This window comes from Cebus imitator, unplaced genomic scaffold (assembly GCF_001604975.1).
Source record: "Cebus imitator isolate Cc_AM_T3 unplaced genomic scaffold, Cebus_imitator-1.0 Scaffold208, whole genome shotgun sequence".
In the NCBI taxonomy this organism is placed as follows: domain Eukaryota; kingdom Metazoa; phylum Chordata; class Mammalia; order Primates; family Cebidae; genus Cebus; species Cebus imitator.
In genome coordinates, this window is record NW_016107523.1 from 1,543,593 (window position 1) to 1,569,360 (window position 25,768).

The following is a 25,768-nucleotide window of genomic DNA, read 5'->3' on the forward strand; positions in this document are numbered from 1 at the left end:
AGCCTTGCTCTGTCACCCAGGCTGAAGTGCAGTGGCATGATCTGGGCTCACTGCAAACTCCACCTCCCTGGCTCAAGTGATTGTTCCACCTCAGCCTCCCTAGTAGTTGGGATTACAGGCACCCGCCACCATCTCTGGTTAATTTTTGTATTTTGTTTTTTTTTAGTAGTGATGGGATTTTGCCATATTCACCAGGCTGGTCTTGATATCCTGATTTCAGGCAATCTGCCTGCCTTGGCCCCCCAAAGTGCTGGAATTACAGGCGTGGGCCTAGGCACCCAGCCTTAAGTATACTTTTAAGTAGCCCATTAATATGCAGTTACATTTTCCATTATGTGACTATAGTAGAAAACAATAGAATAAGATAAAACACAAAGGCAGAGAAAGGTGAGAACTGGTAAGCAAATGTGTAGCCGACTTAATGTCAAATAGACAAAGTGTAGAAAAGGCCAATATTATAGATTTGATCTTTTGTATCACATAAATAATGTTTACCCCCTTGGATTTCCATCTTGTGCTTTCAGTACCAGTAAACTATAATATTTAGTACAGTATTAGATGATGATCATGTCTCCACACTTACATTTCCTCCATAAAAATACAAAAATGGCACTTAAGGTCCAACGAAATATGATTAAATATAGTATTTGTACTTGCTTGTTGGTGTTGCTTAATGCATTTCTTAATCCTCCCAGTTATTCTTGTATCCCACAGTACTAAGGACAACAATTTAGTAATAAAGTGGCTGCAAAATATAATTTGGAACAGACTTTTTGTGTTCAATATAATTTATTTATTTATTGTTTGTATAGTTACACAAAAGTGTGAGTTCCATAAGGACAGAGACAGTTGTCTGTTCTGTTTACTACAATATCTTCAGGGCAAATAATGATGACCAGAGGCTGTTATTCATTAAATTAAATAAACTGGAAGTCAAATATAGGATGATTTCTAGGCATGAGGAGTTCTATAGCTCACTGATGTCGTCCAAAGTTTAGATTCTTAGTATATATATTCCAGGCTTATTCATGTTGTAGCACATGGTAAGATTTCATTTTTTAGGGCTGAACCTTCAATTGTGTATATATGTGCCATAATTTATTTTATCATTTATCCATTGACACATAAGTTGTTTCTGTATCTTGGGTACTATGAACAATGCTTCAATGAGTGTGGAAGCGTAGACATTTACGAGGTTGTGCTATTATTTCCTTTGTGTATATGCCCAGAAGAGGAATTCCTGGGTAATATGGTGGTTTTGAATACCTTGCCTCACAAAACCTTGCTTTACCTTGCTTCACTTTTGCTTTTTTTTTTTTTTTTTTTTTTTTGGAGACAGAGTCTTACTCTATTACCCAGGTTAGAGTTCAGTGACCCAATCTCATGTCTCATGTCACTGTAACCTCTGCCTCCCTGGTTCAAAGGATTCTACTGCTTCAGTCTCCCAAGTAGAGGGGACTACAGGCACCCACCACCATTCCTGGCTAATTTTTGTAATTTTAGTAGAGGAAGGGTTTCACCATGTTGGCCAGGCTGGTCTCAAACTCCTGACCTCAAGTGATCCACCCGCCTTGGCCTCCCAAAGTGCTGGGATTACAGGTGTGGGCCACCATACCTGCCTACCTTTGCTTTTTTTCTACCTCCTTTTACCCATTATGTATGCCTTGTAACCAACCCAAATGCCCATCAATCATAGACTGGATAAAGAAAATGTGGCACATACATACCACAGAATACTATGCAGCCATAAAAAATAATGAGTATGTGTCCTTTGCAGGGACATGGATGAAGCTGGAAACCATCATTCTCAGCAGGCTAAAACAGGAACAGAAAACCAAACACAGCATGTTCTCTCTCATAAGTGGAAGTTGAACAGTGATAATACATGGACATAGGGAAGGGAACATCACATACCAGGGCCTGTCGGAGGGTGGAGGGGGAGAGGAGGGAGAGCATTAGGACAAATACCTAATGCATTTGGGGCTTAAAACCTAGATGACAGGTTGATGGGTGCAGGAAACCACCGTGGCACATATATACCTATGTAACAAACCAGCACTTTCTGCACATGTATCCCAGAACTTAAAGTATAATAAAAAACCTAGAAGTCATTCTCAACCACTGACCTTCTCTTCATATTTATGGTGACCAAGTTTAATATATTCCAAGGTCAAATATGTCAGAAGTCTGTACTCTCCCTCTCTACCCCTATCCCCCAACTTCTACTGTTTTGTTGAAGCCCTCAGTGTAATGTCATCAGTTCATTTTTTCAAAAGTTCTTGAGTGCCTATGGTAACAGTCAGGTTCTGACTATTACATACTGTCTTTCACTAGATATCCAACTGGTTTTGCTGCCTTACTCTTCCATAGATCATTTTCCACACTGCATCCAGAATGATCTTTCATAAATAACAGTTTTCATGGGTTGACTGTCAATTCCCCCAAAAGATTGCTGGGAAAACACATTGATGAAATAATGCTAAGTATACTAGGCATGCTGCCATAAGGGAAAACACTAACTTGACAAGGTCTTGGTAGTATGTCAAAATTCCTACTTCTCAGGTCATGTTTGGTTTCCCTTTTTCAATTCTTCTATTTCTTTTTGGACGTGTTCTTATGAGAGTACATATAGCTTTTGCTTACTTGTAGGTTTCCTCCACTGGACTATGATTTCCTTTAGAACAGCTGTTTTATTCTTTATATCCATTGTTATCTAACTGAGTGATTAATACATAGTTGATACATGAATGCACAGTATGTACTTATTTTAGTATTAATTGAATACATAAGACATTACTTCTTAATTTTGCTGTAATTGGCACAATAACCAATTTTATTGCGAATTTACTATAGACCAGGTTCTTCCATGTTGTATGTATATTATTAGCATGTTTAGCTTATTTTACCAACACTAGGAGTACATATTTTTGTTATCCCGAGTTCAGATGAGAACACTAAGGTTCAGTGGTACAGAAAATACTTGAATCCAGATATTTTGGTTCCAGAGCCCATATTCTTAATTCTCTGTACTATACTTCTGTGATATGTTTGATAACATATTGGTAACACTCAATTGCCAAATGTATTCTACTGTACATATCACAATCAGTATCCTGATATAATGTTGGTTGGGTTATGAAATGACACATAATTTGTTCAGTGAACAATTTATTTAATTTTTACAATATGCCAGCCACAATTTGAAATTGCTTATATATACTACCTAAGTTAAGTAACGTAAATAAATTGAGGAGTATTTGAGACATGCATTTTCTTACTCCTTTTTGGTTTCTAAGGTACCACACATTCCAGGTTTTCTTCCTGTTTTTCTGGAACCTGCTTTCATTTTAATTTGCTGGTTCTTCCCCATCAACACAAATTCCTGATATCACAGTAACCAGAAGTTGGATCTTAGACCACATTCATTTTCTTGATGATCTTATCTAGCCTCCCAACATCAAATACTGTCCATAAGTTGATGCCTCTCAAATGTTTACCCCCAGCTCAGAGCTTTCTGCCAAACTCTAAACTTAGATACACAACTTTGTATACATTCCTAGTCAATTCAAATTTACCCTGTGTAAAACTATATTTACTAACACCCAAATCTGCTTCATCAATAGTTTTTCCTGTTTCAGTAAGTTTTTACTATAGCCTTCCAGTTGCCCCAGCTGAACACCTTGGAGCTGAACTTAGTCTTATACTTTCTCATGCCTAATATTTTTGATTACAAAATTATGCCAAGTCTACCTTGACAGGTCTATATCCGGAATCTGATCACTTCTGACTACTTACATTGCCACTACCATCATCTCTGGTCTAGATTAGTGAAATAGCCTTTTAAACTGGCCTGCCTGCTTTGGCCTTGCCTTACCTCTAATCTATTTTGTTTGCTAGATGGTCATGTTAAAATATAAGGCAGATTACCTCACTCTTCTGCTGAAAATCTTCCAGTGCCTTGCCAGTCACTCGGTAGAATGCAGTCCTGCTGTTTTATAAGCCCATACACAATCACCTCCTCCTTTCTCTATATTTCTTCTCTGGCTTCCTTTTCCACCATTATTACCCTCTCTCATTCCACTATAGTCATAGATGCCTCTGCCTGGAACACATTTCCTCCACATACTCACGTGACTTTCTCTCTCATATCTTTAAATGTTTTTCTCAAAGGATACCCACTCAGTGATATATTTTCTGATCATCCTAATTAAATCCACAATGCCCCCTCCCCTAGCACTTCCTATTCCCCTTCCTTCCTTCATTTTCTCTGTAACACTTACATGCTTCTATTTTCTTATTTCTCTTGTTTAGTATGCATTCACTGACATGATTCACTCAATAAGATCATAGATTTTTGTCTATTTTGTGTATAGCTATATCATCATTTCCTTAAATAGTGCCTGGCCCTTTGTAGTTGCTTCATAAACACTTGTTAAAGCAATCCTATTTGTAATAAGTGACAGAACCAGAATTTCTTATGATTTCCAAGCTCTTCTCTACAAAATAAATACAGGTATGATATATTGAATGCATAAAGTCTATTTTGCTAGTTGCTCTTCTACTTGACAAGTCTGTCATTAAAATAATTTTATAAAAAAATTACCTATTTGAAGTTTTTATATTATTTGTTCAGTTGCCATTAGATAGGCTAGACAAAGATACATTTACCACTTGATTATGAATATCTTACATACTTATAAAAAAGCAAAATCATAAAGGATGTAACACATTATGATTTTCATGTTTAAGGATATATTACTAATGAGTAGATACTAAAAGAGCCTTAATTTTCTGATTTTCTTATTTGTCCCTAAGACAGGGGTAGATATCCCTGTGCTGGTAGCATCAAATGCATTGGCAGGCCTAAAATCAAACAAGAACATTTCTAGTTGACTCCCCTCAATGTCATCATAAATATTTCTTTGGAAATTTGGCCTTCAATTTTTGTCTTCACATTGAAAAATTGTCAATATATTGGCAACGAGTGTTATACATTGCTCACTGGCAGGCGATACCTCTAAAGATGGTCAAAGGACTTTGAGCTCTGTTGGATGATAAATCTACAGTCGATTTATTCAATATTTTAGACAATACAGAGGGAAAATCACTCAGGGAAAATTGCCACAGTGTACATTAAATATCTTTATCCCATTTTGGTTAATTTTTCTAACACCTCTAAATGCTTTTCTATATATGCTGCTGACAAGGAGCAAATTTATTTTTTTAGAAATTCTGCAGCCTTTCCATCCTTTGCCTTAACTTTCTTGTTGAGGTGCTAATGAGCTGTGAAAAGGCCAAATGAAAGAGAAATAAGACCTCCAGATAATCCGTACTCTGATAAACTACTCCCATAATAATTGGAAGTTTATGATTCTTCTGGGACAGTGGGAGAAATAAGCAAGATTGGCCAAGTATAGGAACAACCCATGTTAATAAAATTGTAAAAGGAGTTTACAAGGTAGTCAGAATCCTTTCAAACAAATGTCATGTATGTACCTTTAGGCCTAGGCATGATATTATTTTCTGAAAAGCTTTATAGGTAGAATCGTATTTTGTCCCAACATTTCTAAATCAGGAAATTCTAAACACACTTGTGATGATTTCTCTTCTACCTTAAATGGCTTTCCTTTTCCTGGCTTAGACTTTCTGCAGACCCAACACCTGTCTGGCTTTCCTTTTCTGCTCTATTTGCATGATTTTAATTTAACTATATGTTAAGGTTTTGAATAGTTGCCATACTTTCGTATTTGGAGTTTAACATACTGTTTTAATTTACAGATGTGTCAATAATTTGATGACCTTTTTAGTATAATATAAAATACAGCCTATATATGAAAACTTTTGAGTAGAATATGTAGTGATTTTGTAGAAAATTTATAAATATTATACAAATCAAGGATATGGTAACTGATTCCACTAGAGACTATTTTGAAAATATAAAGAAACTTGGTTCTTAAAAATAGTATTGATCCCCCTATGTGACAAAAAGGTATTTTTTTATTCTGTTGAAATCTACCAGTGGGTGTCTTTTAAGTTTTGACGTATGTTTTGGGTATGATTATATACCAACAAAATTCCAGTAGTATTTGCTGCCTATTTCATTGTATCTATATTTTATGTACAGATTCAAAATTTAAAATATGTGAGTAAATTTCAAGGCATTGTACTAATGAAGCCTATGGTAGTTCAGTTTTTATTTTTATATGGACAGGTTATCTATTTCAAATGGAAAAGTTACATACCATATCCAATCATACTATAAACATATTGGTCACAGAAAGCTCTAAGGGTGAAAAAGACTGGATGAATCAAAGAATTCTGTCAACAATTCTGTGAGCTTATGAGAGACTTATAATGATCACATTCACATAAAATATGGTGCATTATAATATTTTGATTTTTGAATGAAATTTTATAAATCTAGCTATCTCTGGGAAATGTTTCTTCCCTTTGAGGTATTACAAAGAAGTCTGGCAATAAGTTAATATTACAGGATTTTGTGAGACAGATACTGAATTCACTTCCTATCTCTGCTTTTTATTAGCTTGGTGACCTTGGGCAAGTATCTAAGCTTTATGAATCAGGTCTCCTTACGGTCAACTGTAGACAATAATCATCCCTTATGTCGTGAAGTTAAATGAGATGATTTAGTGGGGTGCTTATTGCATCCCTCACAAATGGCAAACACTTAATGCATTATAATTCTGTTCTAATGGTAAATTCTAGAAGAATTTAGAGGTTGAAGAAAGTGTTACAGGTTAAAGCACAGTCTACAGAGTAGATAGAACCCACTTAGGAGATATACAATATGAACTGGGGTTCTAGAAGGACATACTACAATGTCTCCTCATTTCTTATTTACGAATTAAGAAAGAAAGAAACTTTACCAATTTTTAATATACAGGTTTTCAGATAATTTGATATAATATATGGTACTTGCTATCAATCTCGAACAATCAGCCATCCTCAATAGGATGCATAATGTCAGGGATCTCTCTCATTTATTAGCATTTCTGGTGCTTTTGATGCACTGCAATACATATGAACACTTAAGTGTGTTTATAGATTATGTTATCTTAGAATACTTAAAATCTTGTTCAATAAAATCAGAGTAACCTAGGAAATCTTTTTTTACCACACAGAAATGTTCTGGACATCCCATGGCAAAGTAGTTGTGAAGAGATTGAGTTATGTATTTTCTTTTTGAAAAAGTCAAGTGTTAGATAAATGCTGAACATTTTTGGGTTGGCAAGTGGCTGTGAGTACTATATTATTTCTCAAATTATTTCCAAGAGCAGGGGAAAAATAAAAACCTTTAATCTTTCCTTTCAAGGAAAAGTTGATGTATTAACAATATTAAGAAACAGACTGAACTTTACAAGATACTCATGCTATGGAGAGAGCATTTAAAAAACGGATATTTGGTGGTAGTCCCATTATAAATATGTAAGTTATAAAATACAGCATACCACACAGAGCGCAGTGGCTCACACCTGTACTCGCAGCTCTTCAGGAGACATAGAAGGGCAGATCACCTGAGGTCGGGAATTCGAGACCAGTCTCACCAACATGGAGAAACCCATTGCTACTAAAAATACAAAATTAGCTGGGCATGGTGGTGCATGCCTGTAATCCCGGCTACTCAGGAGGCTGAGGCAGGAGAATCGCTTGAACCCAGGAGGTGGAGGTTGCGGTGAGCCAAGATTGCACCATTGCACTCCAGCCTGGGCAACAAGAGCAAAACTTCATCTCAAAAATAAAATAAAAAAATATTACATACCTACAGAAAATAAATTGAAAGAAATTTCAAATCTGTTTAAAAATAGTATGAGTGAAAATTTCATTGAGGTTTTGACTCTGTTTATGACTTTAGGACATTTATTTTCTATGTCAACCTCACTTAGGGTTCTGTTTTACTTTTCTACTCATGCTTCCATTGCCTCATTTTGTAATAAACACATATCCATACATATCCTTCAATCTCTTTTAGTATTTTCGCCAAATCACAAGTGATTGCTCTTATCACTTAGCCCACCCTGATTTTGAGTCTTTTCAGTTGAAAATATGAGAAGAAATGTTAGTATAACAAGAGATGGAAATGTATCAAAAGGTTTCATACTTTAATTTTCATACTTTCATTTTTCTGAAATGCAAAAGACTTACTGCACTCTTCTCAGTTCTGTGAACCCTAAGATCAAAAGCTTTACTTGTCCATGGGACGTGGAGATATAAACTCTGATTACTCCTATTAGGAGCCAATGATAAAATTGAAGAACTTCCCATCGCTTTCAGCCATCTCTCCACATAGACCTTCTGGCTTACCTTTACCAACAAGGTAAAGAACTTTTAGTACTTTCCTTGAGGCAAAAGTTGGAACTTGCATCTGTTATTGAAATCTACCAGAGTCTTCCCAAGGATTACTAGCATTTGCACTTCTCTTACAAATGGCTGGCTCAAAAGTCCTTAACCAAGGATCTCTTTCCTTGAAAAGAATAGGGAAGCCAGCACTGCATTGAAGAAGGCAGTAAGTGAAATAAACAGATGGACTTTGTTATTTCTTCTCCCTTCTCTGTCATGGAAAGGTGCTTTGGCCTTAAGCAAAGAAAGACCTCATAATAATATGAAGTAAGATGGAATATTGTTCCATGTCATATGCTAAGAGATTCATTATTTTATTCAACAAACATCTGGTGTGTTATATTTCAGGTACTGAACAAAATAAAAAAATTCTCCACTGTCATGAGATTTCCAAGATGCTATATCGCCTCTCATAAAAGAACTTCCCCATTTCCACAATCACACTCTAATAATTGTTTTCCTCATTAGCTCACTGGTTACTTATATTATTTCCATAATTTCAATAATGAAACTAACTCAGACAAGCACTACAGATGCCCAAGAAGTAGAGACAGGGAGCTGCCGATTAGTTCCCCCATAAGGATTTGTCTCCCTTCCGAAGGCTATACCACATCTTTGTTTAAGGAACAAGGAACAAAAGACAAAGGTATGTAACATAATTAAAGAGAAAGCACACAGAATTTAGTGACATATGTGAAAAGTCATGGGATAATCCAAGCAGCTGATGTACCTAAAGGAGGTGAATATAGCCAATATCTTTAGAGAAAATTTACCTAGTTGGAAAAGATGTGCCAATTTAGTAGAATATTTTTACAACCTAAAATCTAATTGAGCAACATTCCTCCTTGTTGTTAATTCTTACTTCTCTATACTGGGTTGCACTAAATAAGAACAAGGGGGCAATGGAAGTGATTTTGTAAAAGTTGAATGGCAAGGGGCAATGCTGAATGTTAATAAAAACTCCATATATTACCTGTGAGCCTTACATGTACCCTCTAAATTAGTATCATATCTATTTTCAGGTGTGTACTAAGAGTGTGAAATTAAAAAACTTTGCCAAGTTCAAGTACACACTGCTTATAAGTTCCAGCGCCTGAATTTAACCTCATGTTTATTTTATGCCAAAGTGAGACAGAGTTAAAGTTCCTGAATGACGACACTAGTTTTATGCAGCATGATGTCTTGGAGACATTGTTGTATGCAGTGATGGTGGTAGGGCAGGGGAGGGCAGTGAGATTTTAGAGATGGCTACCTTGGACATGCAATAGGGTGGGAAAGTGACCACCAGGAGTCGATTGGAGAGAGGAGATAATCAATAGTGAGAAATTAGATTAAATGTGGGAAGCAACTTGATTATCAAGAGATAGCAATCTATGGCCTAAGGATGAAAATAGACTTCCTACCTTTTTTTTTTTTTTGTAAATAAAGTTTTATTGAAACATATCATGTTTATTCACTTACGTATTGTCCTCAGCTGCTTTGGGGCTACAATCTGCAGTGACAGAGCTGAGTGGCGGCAGCTGGCCTTTAGGGGTCTGCAAAATTGTAGGTATCTATGTCCTAACCCTTTACAGAAAAAAAATGTTTAAGGTTAAGAAGTCTTGGATCATAATACGAAGAATAAGATTTTCATTGAAACATGAAGTGAAGAAGCTAGGATTAGTGTTACTGTAGATAAGGTTTTATATTTTTGGAGAATCTATTATGCTGACTTCTAATTTCTTTATGTATACACTAGTGGGATAAATGAATATATAGCAAAGAGTATTATAAATGATGACTCGTGTAAAAAAATTATTTTAAAAATATCCGGTGAGTCAATTTTTTCATGTTTATAAGGACTGACTAAAATAAATAAGACTTGGTGTTTTTATATGAGGCCTATTAGAAAATTAATACAGTTGTTAAACTTAGGATTAAGGAAAATAACATTAAGAATTTACTTGGTCTTCTGAGACATTTTGTAACTACCCTGTTTTAAATTAAATTTAGTACTTTTAGAAAATCCCTGGTTGTTTAAATTACCAATTCATATGAATTCCAACCAAATACTGACTTATAAAATTATTGAAACATTCCCAAAACAGTATAGAATTATTATGTTCATCCTTCTTCTCTGGACTCTACAAACCTCTGTCAGCCAGGGAATGTCAGTTGATTTACTGGGGATTGCATTTTTCCTCCCACATCTCATAGATGTCACTTCGATTTCCTCATCCTCATTCTGGAAATAGAGCCATCTTTTAGGGTGGTTGTAAGAATTATATTAAACAATATGAACACAGAAATTGCTAACTGGGCATTCTTCACGTGCCATCTAATAAATTTCTGAGACAGTTTTTTTTTTAATAGGAGTCTATCGATATTTATCACAATTTTAATATAAATTGTGTTGATTTTAAAAACACAAATCTTTTCTATTAGGTTATTAAATTGTTCTAGGTATGTTTCTTTAAATCTCCTATTATTTTCTCTCTGAACTTCCATTGGTTTAGGAGAATTTACAATAACAATGCTTAATTCTTTTTCTTCTTTCTGGATTTTATGAGAAAGAATCTATTATTTTGTGGATTATACTAGCCAAGACAAAACCTCTCAAGTGAAGTGCGAGTAAAAATAAAGGAATAAAATATAAAATAAGTTAGAAAATAAATGTATACCCAAAGATGTAAATGGTAGAATTAGAGAAGAGGAAGTAAACACACACAAACATATAAGTTTGTAGACTATATACGTATGTGAATTTGTGTGTGTACATATATATATATACACACACAAAATATGACTAGAAATATTGGGAAGAAATATATATTTTATGAATATTTTATGCCATATTACTCCATTTATAAGATATGGCCATTGGTTAAAATATATTTTATATAAAACCTGAAATTGGAAGCACAAATGTCTTTTAATGAGAAATTAAAATTAAATACCCCAAACAATTTAGTAAATATTTATTAGTTATCTTTATGCAGTCTGTTAGGCACAGAGTCAGAGTCTCCATCCTTCTACAATGTAAAGTTTAACATAATATCTAAAGGTATGTGGTTTAAAAAAATGATGGAGCAAATGACTGGAACCTTCATTGAGAGTATGTTTTAGAGAAAGAGGGTATAGTATTAGACAGACATCTGATTTTACAGTAGGAAGTTTATTTTAAAATCACATATAAGCTTTTACAGGTACGTTTTTATAGTAAAATCTCAGCTGCTAGAAACTTAGAGTGTATCAGTGTATTAGATGGCTGTAGTTCTTACAGCACTACCAAAAACACGAGGATGGATGAATAAAACCATGAGTTTATTTCTCTTTCAGAGTTATTTATCTTAAATTTTGCCTAGATGGGAGTGATCGAGGCCTTGTAGAAAGGCTCTGCTCATTCAGGGATACATAGTCCTTCTGCCTAGTTTTTCTGTCATTCCCTGGGATGCTGTCTTGATCGTCACAGTCAAGGATAGCTCAACAGCTTCATATGTGTATCACGACTTCTGGGAGGGAGGATAAAGAAGAGAGCATAACCATTCCCTTTTAGGACTTAATAATGAAGTTGCATTCATTATATCGGCCTGACCAATATTTGGTTACATGCCACATCTAACTGCAAGAGAAAGTGGAAAGTGTAGTTACTATTCTAGATAGCCAAACTGTCCCCTAAACTTTCTAATACTACATAAAGGGTGAAGAAAGATATACATGGGAGGGCTAGCAGTCCTTGGTAGGACTTTTTTTTATTTTGGAATTAAGATGAATAGTTTTGGCTTTAGAAACTTTGGTTTAATAGATTTTAGAATGAGATTTTTTAAAAAATACATATGTGTACATACGATATCCATTTTTGCCTTTCTTAAACAGTATTCTATGCAAAATGTAGCATTTCTTTGAGAGATTCTGCAATAGTGAAGAATGTTAAATTGGCTGACATTTCACATCAAAGACAAATCATACGATTAATAGAAGGTATAAAGTTTGAATAGCAGACTTGGTACATGCCTGCCTTTAGAATTTGTTAGCTTTATTTTTTTCTCAGCTGCTTCTAAAATTTTTTTCTCTTTAGGATCTATCTTTTTAGAAACTTTTAAAATTATTTTAAAAATTTTTGTGGGTACATGGTATATATATTTATGGCGTACATGAGATGTTTTGATATAGGCATGCATTATGAAATAAGGACATCATGGAGAATGGAGGACTTACTGGGTCTGTACTGCCATCTGGGCTGTATCCCATTGCTGTCTTTCTGGTATTCTGGTATCCTCTTCCTCCGTGTGATATCAGTGTCGGTAACTTGCATGTGTCATTTGGACTTGACATTTGATTTCTTACGAACATAATGGACACAAGATATTTTCCTAGTAGCTTCCAAACCATTGACTGAATTTGTGGAAATGAATAAAAAAATACACTTTGAGTTATTTTAAAGAAGTTGTTTTATGGCTGAATGCAGAGGCTCCCATCTGTAATCCCAGTTTTGGGAGGCCGAGGTGGGTGGATCATCTGAGGTCAGGGGTTCAAGACCAGCCTGGCCAATATGATCAAACCCTGTCTCTACTAAAAATACAAAAATTCGCTGGGTGTGGTGGTTTGTGCCTGTAATCTCAGCTACTCGGGAGGCTGAGGTAGGAGAATCACTTGAACCCAGGAGGTAGAGTTTGCAGTGAGCCAAGATCCCACTACTGTACTCCAGCCTGGGCAACAGAGTGAAACTCCATCTTANAAAAAAAAAAAAAAGTTAGGATATTTTGTAAAAGTGCTATTGCTTAGACTCTGATTCATTTTCTTTGTGAAAGGAGATTGATCATATTGTGGTAAAGGTGTGTTTTGGAATCCAAATAACCTGGTTTTAAGTCCTGCAACCACTGTGACCTTTGGCAAGTCACCTAATTTTTTGGTTTCCATTTCCTCATCCTACTAATTTCTGTCACCCTGAACTGTTGTAGTGAAATGATATAATGCATATTAAGTGATTAGCAAATTGGCTGACACTGAGTACTCAATAAATAACGGCAGCTGTTGTTATTGATATTATATATGTAGTAGTTGTGGTATTTCTTGTTTTAATATTGCCATAACAGCAGGCCATGATTGTTCCTAAATCCTCATTAGGGCTTAACTTTGAACTGAATTTCAGGCACTATAAATATTAAAAATTTCCTATTTAAATAGTGTCATTAGATTGAATGTCATGTACCGTGTTGCATGATGGATTAATTTCTTATAAATCACTTCAGTAATCATTTTTTATGCTTTGAAGTGTACCCTGGTTTACGTATTATATCTATGAGAAAAACGCAATGGAAATGTGGCAAGAATATTTGCAGGTACTAATCCTGGTTCTTCAGAACCGTTCTTCTGTTATTTAGTGAAAGAACCACTTGGTTATCCCTCTGTAATCCTTTAGCTCTGAAATAATCTTTTACTGAGGGATAAAAAGATTATAGAATACACCAAAAAATTCACCATCCATGCACTGTCTTAGACTCCATAAAAAAGAAGAATGATACATTTAAATGAACTAAGAATGCTAAAATTTTCAATTGTTCTTGAAGCATTTATGCATTCGAGAACAATAAAACTGCTTTTTATCCAGGTTAAAACTCATATCACATTTTAAGGCTGAATTTAGAGAAATTGCAAAAATAAATCAGTTTTATCAGTGATATAAAACTGCTCAGTGATAGACTGTGCCCTCTCAAAATGTCCCAGCTATTTTTCTGAGAGCTTTGTGATTTGCTGGACTGCTGGTTTCACTACCTATATGTAGCCACTTGATGACTTATCAGTTTGAATTGCCCCAATCACGTTTCCAAAAACACACTGAGCTCATTCAACTGTTTGCTAATAAAAATCATTTGCCATTTAAATGAACATTGGCCCCCAAACACAGGCGTTGCAGAGCATTTCTTGGGATCTAAAATGTGCTTAGCATTTTATATGCACTATCTCATCTAATCTTTCCAGCAATCCTGTGGACATACATTTTTATTTTTCTTGTTTTATAGATGGAGTACCTGAGATGCAGAGAGGTTGAATACCTTACAGACAGATAGTAAACTGAATTTTAAAATATATTTATATATGTGGTAGTATCAAGGCTATTGCTTTATACTTTATTAGGGCAATTTCTAGTCATAGAAATTCTATGACTAGAAATTATTACTAGAAATTGTCTCCAGGAATGAGTTTCTAGAGACTTTTCTGGACATTGCTGGACTAAAGCAGTCATTTATCATCCCTCACTGTTTTACCTTTCTCCTTTCTACTCTTCTACCTCTTATAATGAGCAGTGTCTTCAAGGGACATAGGTGGCAATATGTAATACTTCCTCAAATGGACAGGCAGTAATTAAGCCTCTGAAGTCTGTGGATAACATTGAATAAATTTGAGTGTACTCGATTTTGAAAAAAGAAAAAGCAGAATTCTTTCATCCATTCATTGTTATGCCTCTCATCATTATCATTATTTGCCCAAGGTACTGAATAGAAACATAAACTACTATGGTAAAGACAAAATTAAAATAGGATTGAAGCATAGGAAAAATAATTAGTTCCAGTTGATGATACTAGCATCTTCATTCATGAAACGATTTGGATGTATCTTTCTTATGCATAGATTTATAAACAACAAAAATAAAGTTTCCAGGAAAATCTCATTTGATGCCATGACATGTATGAACTGATCTGAAGCTTAGGTGAAATGTAAAATTCTGTGATGATAAATATGTATTTTGGGGTGTTGAAACAAAGCATAAGCCTCTTTATTTCCAAATTCTCAGATTAAACATGGTTTTATTTAAAAATATATTTTAATCCAAGGTTTCTATGGAAAATATACAAATGTAGAATTTAAGCAAATTTCCTTTTTCATCAGTTTACTTAGTTTGAAATTCTAGAACGATTTGCAAGTTTTTTTACAAACTGCAGAAAAATGTTTAATCTCAATTTAGAACACATATACATGTACATATCTACATACACCCTTATGCACATCTGAAACAAAAATTGAGAAAAGTAATCCTTAGTATTATATAAGTGACACAGACTAATATTTTTTATTCTGTTTAATTTCAAAATAGTCCTAGTTATAACCAACTAAAATGATTTTATGAACCATGAATGGATTATGAGTTACAATTTGAAAAACAATGGTCTATCTAGACAAATACGTAATTACTCAGATCTTAAATTTTTGATTATAATTCTATGTATTTATATATATATAAGTATAGTTGAATTTATGGATATAAATACATTATTTTGCATAGCTTATTCAAATTTGAACTTAGCTTTAAGAAGGCTGTCTTTGAAATGTTTTCATTTATGCACATCATCAGAGAAAATATTTAGATTCAGAATTTATGAGTACTAGACATCTTGTCCTTGAGTATAAGAATATGCTTTTTAATATTTCCTTCAAAAATCTAATCCTTTGTAAATATCAGCAAATCATAAGGTGTTCAATATTTTGATTCAAATTGTACAATAGTAAAATATTGTGTTACTTGAGTACTAGTGCTGTTTACAGTGTTTCCTTTGGAGAATATTATTTGAACTTAAAATTGTTAATGATTTTTAAGAACTCTTAAATATGAGCTAGGTTGAGGTTCATATTTCAGAAATAGTTAAATAATTAACGTTTGCTTTTACACGTTTTGGGGGGAGAATTTTCTACAATAATTATCTGTCTCCTGAAATCTGAATCATGACTTAAAAAGGTAACCTTGGGGCAAGTTACATTTCAAAACAGTTCTTATATATACAGGTATTTGATAATAATTACAGCCGTAACACACTTTATTTAGTTTGTACACAAGGTCAGACATTCTGTCAGGTGCATTATACACTCTTTAATTCTTACCATGGTCTTATTACGGAAGTATTATTGTTCCCATTTTACAATAAACAGAAACTAAGGCTTATGCAGGGCTAAGTAACTGCCAAAGTCAGAGGATTCCCTTTCTATGTCATCAATTTCAGCATAAGTGGTTGGTTAATACAGGAACATAATGGGAGTAAGAAAGATACGATAGAGTTTCTTGGTTATTCGTATTTTCTTGAAAGAATTGCCTTCTTTCTGCATTTGAAGCAAGGTCTGGTTGAAATAGAAAGCACTATCTCCCTGGGCTTCTAGTGACCTTGTTTACTGAATCATAGACTTAGCACGCTTACCCCATATTCTCTTTGAATCTTGCTAAACTCACACATATCGTGAGCTCACCAGACTTCTGTGCTTATAGGGCATTGAAAATGCTATATGCAAATAGAACAGATACACATATTACCCTTTCTCCTTTGCTCATGTGCAGACTTCATTGCCCATTATACTCCACCTATAAAACACAAATTCAAAAATAAAATTATTAAGAATTTCAGGATGGTATCAGCAGATAAAAGAGGCATGCGTTTCTTCTGTGCTCAGGGCCCTGTGCTAATGCTGGGCTTGCACAAACATCAAGCTCATTCCACCTGCGCACATCTTGCAGGTTTCCTTTATGTTATTTTCCCCCTTAATGCTGACTTTGATATTTATTATTAATAGTATTTAGAGATAGAAAAGATACACCATGGAACTTGTTCTGACTCCTAAGACCTTCAGAAATTGCCTTGCTCTTAGCCAGGGGTCCCATGCAAATAGCCCTTTCAGGGCACTTATGCTGTTTGAGATGATAAAGTTGGATGATTTTGACTTATGATGATCTCTGTTTGCTCCTTCTATATAAACTGGAAAAAAACAGTGCATCATTTGATGAAAATATCACAGCAATAACTGCCACTATGCCTTGTCATCTCGAAGGATTTAACAGTTGAGGAAATTTAAAATATCAAAATTTCAAAATTGGAGCATTTATCAGAAGAGCCCAAGTAAGTGGGTGCCGCTAGCTTAGTGGGTTAAGTCTCAGAACTGAAAAGGACTGGAAATGCAGTGCAGACACATCAGGCAAAAGCCAACAAAGGTTGAGTTTTCTCTAGGTGAGATTATGAAATCCCCCAAACAGCTTCTGTTGTTCTACACTGCTTTTTGTTTCCTATACAAAACCCTGTTTGTTAGAGCCCAGTGCTTGCTTGAAATATTTGGGGAATGCAGAAGATTCCTCTACAAATACTTCTCCAATATTTGTTCTGCTCAACTCCATAAATAGTATGCCCATGTCCTTTACCTCAGCAAACTCTTCTCTTGAGCGTGATCCTCAGGATTTTTGAAGCCTAGCAACCTACAAAGAGTACACTTTGTACTCTTACCCAGGGGTCCCATGCAAAGAAAATAAGTTTGCATGAGAAAACCTCATGCAAACTTATTAATTTACTCAAGTTTTTGCTCTTGATAAATGCCTTTAGGTTAAAGCAGCAGACATGTAGGTTATCCCAAGAGGTCTCTCCTTTCACTTGACATTATGGGTCCCATAGCATGTAAATCTTTGCAAACGAATGGCCGGGTTCAGAGGTCGTGCGAACTACCCTGTCTCTATTACTTGGCTTCAGATGGAGAGAAGTTACAGCCATGCAGAGAACTCTAGCCTCTCCAGGGGAAGCCTTTCTCAACAGATTTTTCTAATCAATTTCCTTGCTTCCTCTTACACACCTTTAAGCTAGATAGTGGATTAAGGGTTGTGGGACCAATTTTGTGATCACTTCTTAGTAATCTTTTACTAGGTACCCTGGATCTTCTCTTTAGAATTATGGATGCTTTATACACTTTGTTCTTGTCTTTAGGGTCCAGGCAGAAATTCCAAGACCACCATTTGGAATCTCATTTAATATCCTCCTAATTAAATTGGGGACAGCATACTTCATATTTCTCCTATGATAATGTCTTACTATTTAAATCATGGCCTCTGAAAATAAAGGCTAACTCATAGAAGTCATTATGCTGTTAGAAATTTAAGATGAGCGGGTGAGGTATTTTTTCTTTCTAAATTTTGCCTTCCTTCCCCCTACCTCCTTGTTTTCTTACTGATACTTTTGGACATTTGTGAATTCACATAATGTGTGAACATTTGGAAATATTTTATTCCCTAGGGCCTCTCAGGAAGAGATGTTTCCTTTAATGCCATTGCAAAGGTATATAATTCCAATAATGTATATGTAAGTTGTTGTAAATAAGAATTGAGAAAATTTACTGCGTATCAAAATTTATAACATTTAAAAAGCAACATGAAGAGGTGGTATACTAATTTACTCTTTCCGGTAATCTAGAAGAACTTTAATACAATATTAATTTGGTGTGGATTTTGATTGCTGTTTGAAAATTTATGTATGTGTGAGGAAGTTAAAATGAAAGCTCACTATTGTATGTATTTGCTGTTTATCTGATAATGCAAGTGGACATTTCTAGCATTTTAAATATTTCATTTGATTTATCATTTAATGTACTGGAACAGTCTGCAAAGACATTAATTGTATAATGCACAATTTATTTTATTGTACAGCATTTGGAAGCTCCTGAAGACAAGTCATTTGGCAGTTCATTGATGGAGAGTGAAGTCAACCTGGACCGTTACCAAACAGCTTTAGAAGAAGTACTATCGTGGCTTCTTTCTGCCGAGGACACATTGCAAGCACAAGGAGAGATTTCTAATGATGTAGAAGTGGTGAAAGAACAATTTCATACTCATGAGGTAAACTAAAACATTAATTTACAAAACAAAACATATGATTTGTTATAATGCCAAATCATCCATTTTCCTCAATTACTCTCTTAGACCCTTGTATTTTGGAAATGTAGTTATGTGCTTGGTATTCCAACAGTCAGATTTGGCAACCATGGCAGACATTTCGATCTGATTTGCCAGTGACTCTTACAGGAATATGAAAGTCCAGCTTCTTTCTCTTGTGTCAAGGCATTGCTGAGACATTGCTTATGCTCCTGAGTACATGTATGGTATTGCGCTTAGCTACCCTCAGTGGGAGACTTTTCCTTGAGATGACACACTTGTTTGTCTTCCTTCCCTTCCCTATCCTTTTTGCTTCTTTAGCTCCCATGCAGACCTTCCTGGGAGCTCTTCCTTAATAGATCACTTGCACTGAAATCCTTATCTCAGGGTCTGCTTCTAAAGAAGGTGACTTATGATAATTTTCCTTAATTCATATTAAAAGTGGTATTAGTTTCAGCTCCAAGATCTCTAATCATTTGCTTTACTGGATAAAACTGCGTGGGATGGTTTGCAAGAGTGCTAGCTACCCTGAGGGAAACTTCGGAGGGAACCAGCTACTAAATGGTTTGATGAGTTTTTTTTACCCCTATACCCAGATCAGACAATCGATCTGAATATCAGAACCATTACGGACCTGCACCAGAGTTTCCTCTGGCTTTGCCTTGCTAGGCATAGTTAACCATCTTTTGGAAACCATCATTTTCAGCAAACTAACACAAGAACAGAAAACGAAACACGGCATGTTCTCACTCATAAGTTGGGGAGTTGAACAATGAGAACACATGGACTGAGGGAGGGGAACATCACACACTGGGGTCTGTCAGGGGGTAGGGGGCTATGGGAGGGATAGCATTAGGAGAAATACCTAATGTAGATGATGGGTCGATGGGTACAGCAAACCACCATGACACACGTATACCTATGTAGCAAACCTGCACGTTCTGCACATGTACCCCAGAACTTAAAAAAAAAATTATATATATATATATATATATATATATATATATATATGGCAAAGGCATTATAACTAAAATATGGTAAATATTATATATTAAATACTATTTTTTACCCCTAAAAATGGTATTGGGATTCTGCAAATACAAACTAAAGTCCTTTTACTGGGAATAGAAATCTAAATGGGCTACAAGTTTAAAAATGCAAACAAATAAAACTCAAAACCACACTGATTTACCTAAAGTTCTCATTACAATTGTTATCTTCCTTCTTTGTTAGGGGTATATGATGGATTTGACAGCCCATCAGGGCCGGGTTGGTAATATTCTACAATTGGGAAGTCAGCTGATTGGAACAGGGAAATTATCAGAAGATGAAGAAACTGAAGTACAAGAGCAGATGAATCTCCTAAATTCAAGATGGGAATGCCTCAGGGTAGCTAGCATGGAAAAACAAAGCAAGTAAGTCCTTATTTGTTTTTAATTAAGAAAACTAACACGTTTTGGATTCTTGTTATTATTTGTATGTGGTTGATGGTTAAGTTACAATTCTCAGTTTGTTCCCAAGGCACACAGCTTTCTTTCAAGGGAAACTATGGTTGGATTTTCATGTCAATAACCTTTCGGTTTTCACTTTTATAACTGAAGAACAGATGTTAGATAGATGCACTGTTATCTATAGAACTATGTTTTAAGAGTTGCCAAAATTCTGTCCTAGTTAATATTTTCTAGGTTTTCCTGAAAAATTAAAATGTAAGTATGAAAGGCACAGAAACATGCACAGGGGATTATGTACATAAAATCACCTATTAGCTACAGTTGACAGGAAACTTCTCTTCTGAAGAAAAAGCCCTTGAAAATATTAAAGAGTTACTCATCTATACATGGAAATCCTCTTGAAAAAAATTATTTAAACATTTTAGGAAATCCTTATTCAAATACAGTATGCCTGTGAATTATCTTAAGAATATATATTGACTTAATAAAAAAAGAGTTTTGGAGACATTTATGAAAAATGATATATTTCTTATAAAGGTAACAAGCAGATCTCGTCATTCTGGATAGGTTGCTTTGATTTATATTGTTAGGTGTTTGTATTCATGTAGAGCCTATCAAGACAAGATAGATTTATTTTTAAATGAAAAGAAATGAAGTGCCAACTGTGGATTTGAATACATTAAGCTAAAGAAATTGTCCAAATGCCTGAAGTTTACTTAGCTATTAGTTATGAAGATTAAAAGCTTTAACAGAGGACCAAAGAAACTCATTAGATATGCTAGAAGAATTGCTATTCCTGTACTAAATTATAGTGTGACAATAGGGAGGAGAAAAACATATTTTTAAGCTCAGATCTTTTGAAAGAATAAATAAGGCACATATCAGATAGAAGTTTCATAACTATGTATGTATTCCAAGCCAGGAGATACTAGTCTATGCATATTGATGTTATTCCCCTGCTGTGATCATGGTGATGACTGTAACTGCCCCTAGAGGTGAGAGGTACAATAATCATATCATAATTATTGAGTCTGCCCACCTCCCAGTTTTTACCAGGTCCACTAATTTACTCCATCTACTATCAGTATTAAGATATAAGCTGCCTACTTGTGGTCATATGCAGACATTCTTCAGGTTAGAACTAAGTTCCACAGGTGATCTGTGGAACTTAACCAAAGCAACCTCAAATAAAATTAGAAAGTTTTGAAAATCCAACCTCCTCTTTTACTGCCCTTGCCATAATAGCACCACTGTCTTCTCCTTTGTGCACTCTATTTTTCCATCCTCTCCTGGAGGCTAAATGCTCCGTTTTTCCTACACTCCCCATTTTCAATAGACTAACAACAGGGCATGAATTATTCATACTCATCAGTTAATTAATTGCAGAGTGAAACTGAGTTGCAAGAAAATATGAATTCCTCCTGGAATTAAAGTTTCGACTTTTTCATTCCTTACCTGAAACATAAAAAAATTGTGTTTGTCTGCGATTCTAACATTTAAAAAGATGTTCACTCAAAAAAATCCCCCTTTCAAGGGATATCTACCATTAAGTGAAGGATGATAGACACATAGACATGTGTGCGTGTAATTTCCTCACCCCCATCCCGCTAGAGGATGGAAATGCTAAAATGGCAGTATTACTACTTAGCTGAGATTGACATAAAAAATTAATATGTCCTTAGGGAATACGCAGGAGGTTTATTACGTGTTACAGCTTTTAGAATAATTATCAAGAAGACAAGGACAGCCTTCTAGCTGGCATAGCTTTTATGAAAACATCTTATAGAGGTTTTACAGTGAGACACGTTACCTGCAATCGCTTGTATCACATAGTCTTTTCTGGAAAAATTTCTTAAAAACAAATATACAAAGTATTAGTTCGGCAAAACAAATTCAGAAATAATATGAGAATTTATAAATAACAGTGAGTCTTCCTTGCCACTTTCACTAACTTTGTATGTGTTTATGCATAAAACCTATTAAATTCTAATGAGATAAGCCATTATGCAAATTTTGCTGGACCTGATTTTAACAGATTTTATGGGAGGAAACAAAAAGCCGATTATGACAGAGGATATTGTCAGTATTAAAAAAAAAATAATAATGTAGATTTTATTTAATGCCTCAAATAATTGATAACCTGCTCAGTTTCCATTGTCATGGTCATATCAATGATTAGTTTCAACTTGGAGCATTAGCTGTTTTTACTAAATCCATGATTACTTTGGAGTAGAAGATTACTAGAAAACAAAAATGAGTTAGTCCATACTTCTTTTGTCTCTCTACCTAAGACAGGGTTTGGATAGATCCAGTCGGAATCCATTATTTCTGGTCTAAGACTTGGTTTAGAGATTAAAGAATGGTAATTAACATTTGTCTAGGCACGTTAAGTATATCCAAAGCTATGCTATGATTCCTAAGTTTATATGACAAAAGTTAAAAACTTATTGTTAATACAGATACGCTTTTGACTACAATCTATGAACACTGACACTTAGCAATTGTAAGTACCATCTACCAGCATATTTACTATTAGATTGCTGCAAAAGTAATCATGTTTTCTTCCATTGATAATAATGGCAAAAAATATGATGACTTTTGCACCAACCTAATAGCAACAATCAAATTATATTTGATATATTCATTGTGAGATATATATATACACACATGTACATATATATATCTTTATAAATATGAACAAGTATTAATGGAAGACTTTATCTGAAACAATTAATGGCACTGGAGACTCAATAATGATCATACAATGTCTGGCCCCATATCTCATGAAACTTACACTCTAGAGAGGCTAACAGCCGATAAAAAAAAAGAACAAGAAAAATACCAGATACAAATATACTTTCTGAAGAGATTAAAAGGTAATGTGATGGAGAATGTTTGAGGGGGCTACTTTAGACTTGTGATCCAGGTATGACTTTCAAAGTTGATCCAGGAAAACAATTTAGTTTGAGATTTGAATGACAAGAAGGTACCGCTATTTGCAGATCACAGGGAAGTGTAGTTCAGGGAATAGCGCGAGCTAATGCAAAGGCCCTAAAATGAGGACAGTTTGTCTTGCTGGAGGAACCAAAGGGCTATGGAGACTGGAGAGTTGCAGGGTGGTAAGTTAGATGGCTGAGGTCTGAGATGGGGTTGAAATATAGTTAGCAGACTGATTACATATGGTAGTCTCAGTCAGGGCTTTGAATCCTAGACCAAGAGCAAGAGAAAGTCATCAGATTTTATTTAGGGGATAGATAGGTCAAGAATATGTATCAGTAAGGCCACTGGAGGAAGAAAGAACAGTTATTAGGCCAGTGAAGTTGGCCAGTTAAGAGTTGCTAATGTCTTAGACCAGGTGGTAGTTGTGATAAAAGTATAATCTACTATCTCAGCCAATTAGTTAATTTAAAAACCACTTCTCTGTTTAGTTTTAGTTCTTTTATTCCCTTTTTGACTGTCCAAATGCTTTTTTCTTTGGAAATAGACATCCTTGCTTTGTGCCTACAGTTACTACCTTTATACAAGTTGCATCTAGGAAATTCTATTTATTCCATAAACCATCAACAATTATACAAAGCAAGAAATATTAAATATATAGAGAGAATAGCATGCCCCGATTTCTACCTTATGTAAAATCCACTCCAGTTTGCCTAAGGGATAAGGTCTTGCTTTCCCAAACACTTACTTATGTGAACTGGGGCAATATACACGTTGTTTATGATCTCTACTTTATAGATTAATAAAACAGCAATAGTTCCATGAGGCTGACATACCTCTAAAAGACGCTAGGTGAGAAAGGGTATAAAAAATTAGTTTGTGAATGCACAACTATTATAAAATATAAAGAAAGATTATTGTGATAAATAAGATGATGGGCTGTCAGTTAATTATTTTTACCACACCATATCACATTTTATGTATAATAGTTTATGTAAAATAATATATACATATAATTTTTTCTAATTTTTAAAACTTTTTGTAGAGATGAGGTCTTGTGATGTTTCCCAGGCTGGTCTCAAGATCCTTGTGTCAAGTGATCCTCCCACCTTGGCCTCCCAAAGTACTTGGATTACAGAAATGAGCTACCAAACCCAGTCCTCACATATATTTTTTACTTTTTTTTTCTCCAGCCTTTTCTAATTGCCTTGCTCATTTTTGTCCCAAAGGGTATAGTTGCGGGTCTTTTGTATGGGGATAAGGGGCATGAGCAGGATGATTAGAAATAAATTTGCAGTTATTTTTTCACAATTGCAACATTAAAAAATATGCTTACAAAGGAATATCAGAAAAAAAAGTAACCACACAGATCCTTCTTCCTCTTTTCTTGCTGCTTCATAACCCCATTCTCATTTGATTCTTTCCATGCTAATGTTATTTTCTCTCCAATTCTGGTGCTTTAATGGACATAAATTTATGATGAGGTGAAAGCTAATACAATAAAGAAGTTGGTTAACACATTTCCAGCCACAAAAGAGTTTGGCACGACTATGCTGATATTGGTGAATTACAAAACTTTACCGATGTTTATAAGATTTAAATCAAAACTAAGTGCCACTGGTTTCATAATTAAAGTAAAATAATTAACGCAAGAGAAAATGCTGACATGATTTGGTTAGAACCCCTTAAGAAGAGTAAGCCAGATGATTTTTTTAAATGCTGTGGAATATACTTTGGATGGTAGGAGGTAAGGGAGAGTTAAGATAAACATAAAACTTCTAACTGTGGACGTACAGGAAGACAACTGACATAGGGACAACAGAATATTTTCTTCTCTATGAATAAACTAATTAATTTGATTGAAAAATGCAACATGCAGAGAGCAAAAAATATTTACTGACATTTTTACAAGGACTCAAAGTTAAGCACAGCAAGTTCCATCAGCTTCTCTGATAATTGTGCTTAGGACATGCAGGCAGAAACTAAAACCTTTGTGATGGTAAAGGAGAAAAATGAAAGCAAGTCAGTAAGGAGGCCAAGTGAAGTTGTGTTCTGGTTTATATCCGCCGGAGAAGAGATATCAATAGTATCTGGGGAGAAACACAAGCCATAACACAGAAAATAATTGTGAATCACCATCAGTGCTTTGACTGGAGAGAAAAATACACTTAACAAATATGGCTCATCTCTTTTGTTTCCCCAAATGTCTATTTGAATCTTCAAATAAGATAGCATATGTGAGAGTGGATAGGGAAAAGGAGGTGCTAAACAAGTGAGTGGGTTATTTTTTCCCAAGTGCAGTGAATAGCGTATTGCACATGTGAATATATGAATGTATGGATGAACAATTAAATTTTCTAGGTAGTTCCAA

At 34.8% G+C, this 25,768-nt stretch overlaps 1 protein-coding gene across 7 annotated transcripts in view; it reads left to right on the forward strand.

Annotated features, from left to right (window-relative positions):
* The window catches only part of DMD (dystrophin), a 2,133,401-nt gene that overhangs the window by 544,403 nt on the left and 1,563,230 nt on the right, over positions 1-25,768 (forward strand). For all 7 annotated transcript variants that reach the window (XM_017548497.2, XM_037745683.1, XM_037745686.1 and 4 more), the window contains exons 10-11: positions 18,785-18,973; positions 20,243-20,424. In XM_017548497.2, coding sequence (XP_017403986.1) covers positions 18,785-18,973; positions 20,243-20,424 — 371 coding nt within the window. The remainder of the gene's footprint in view (positions 1-18,784; positions 18,974-20,242; positions 20,425-25,768) is intronic.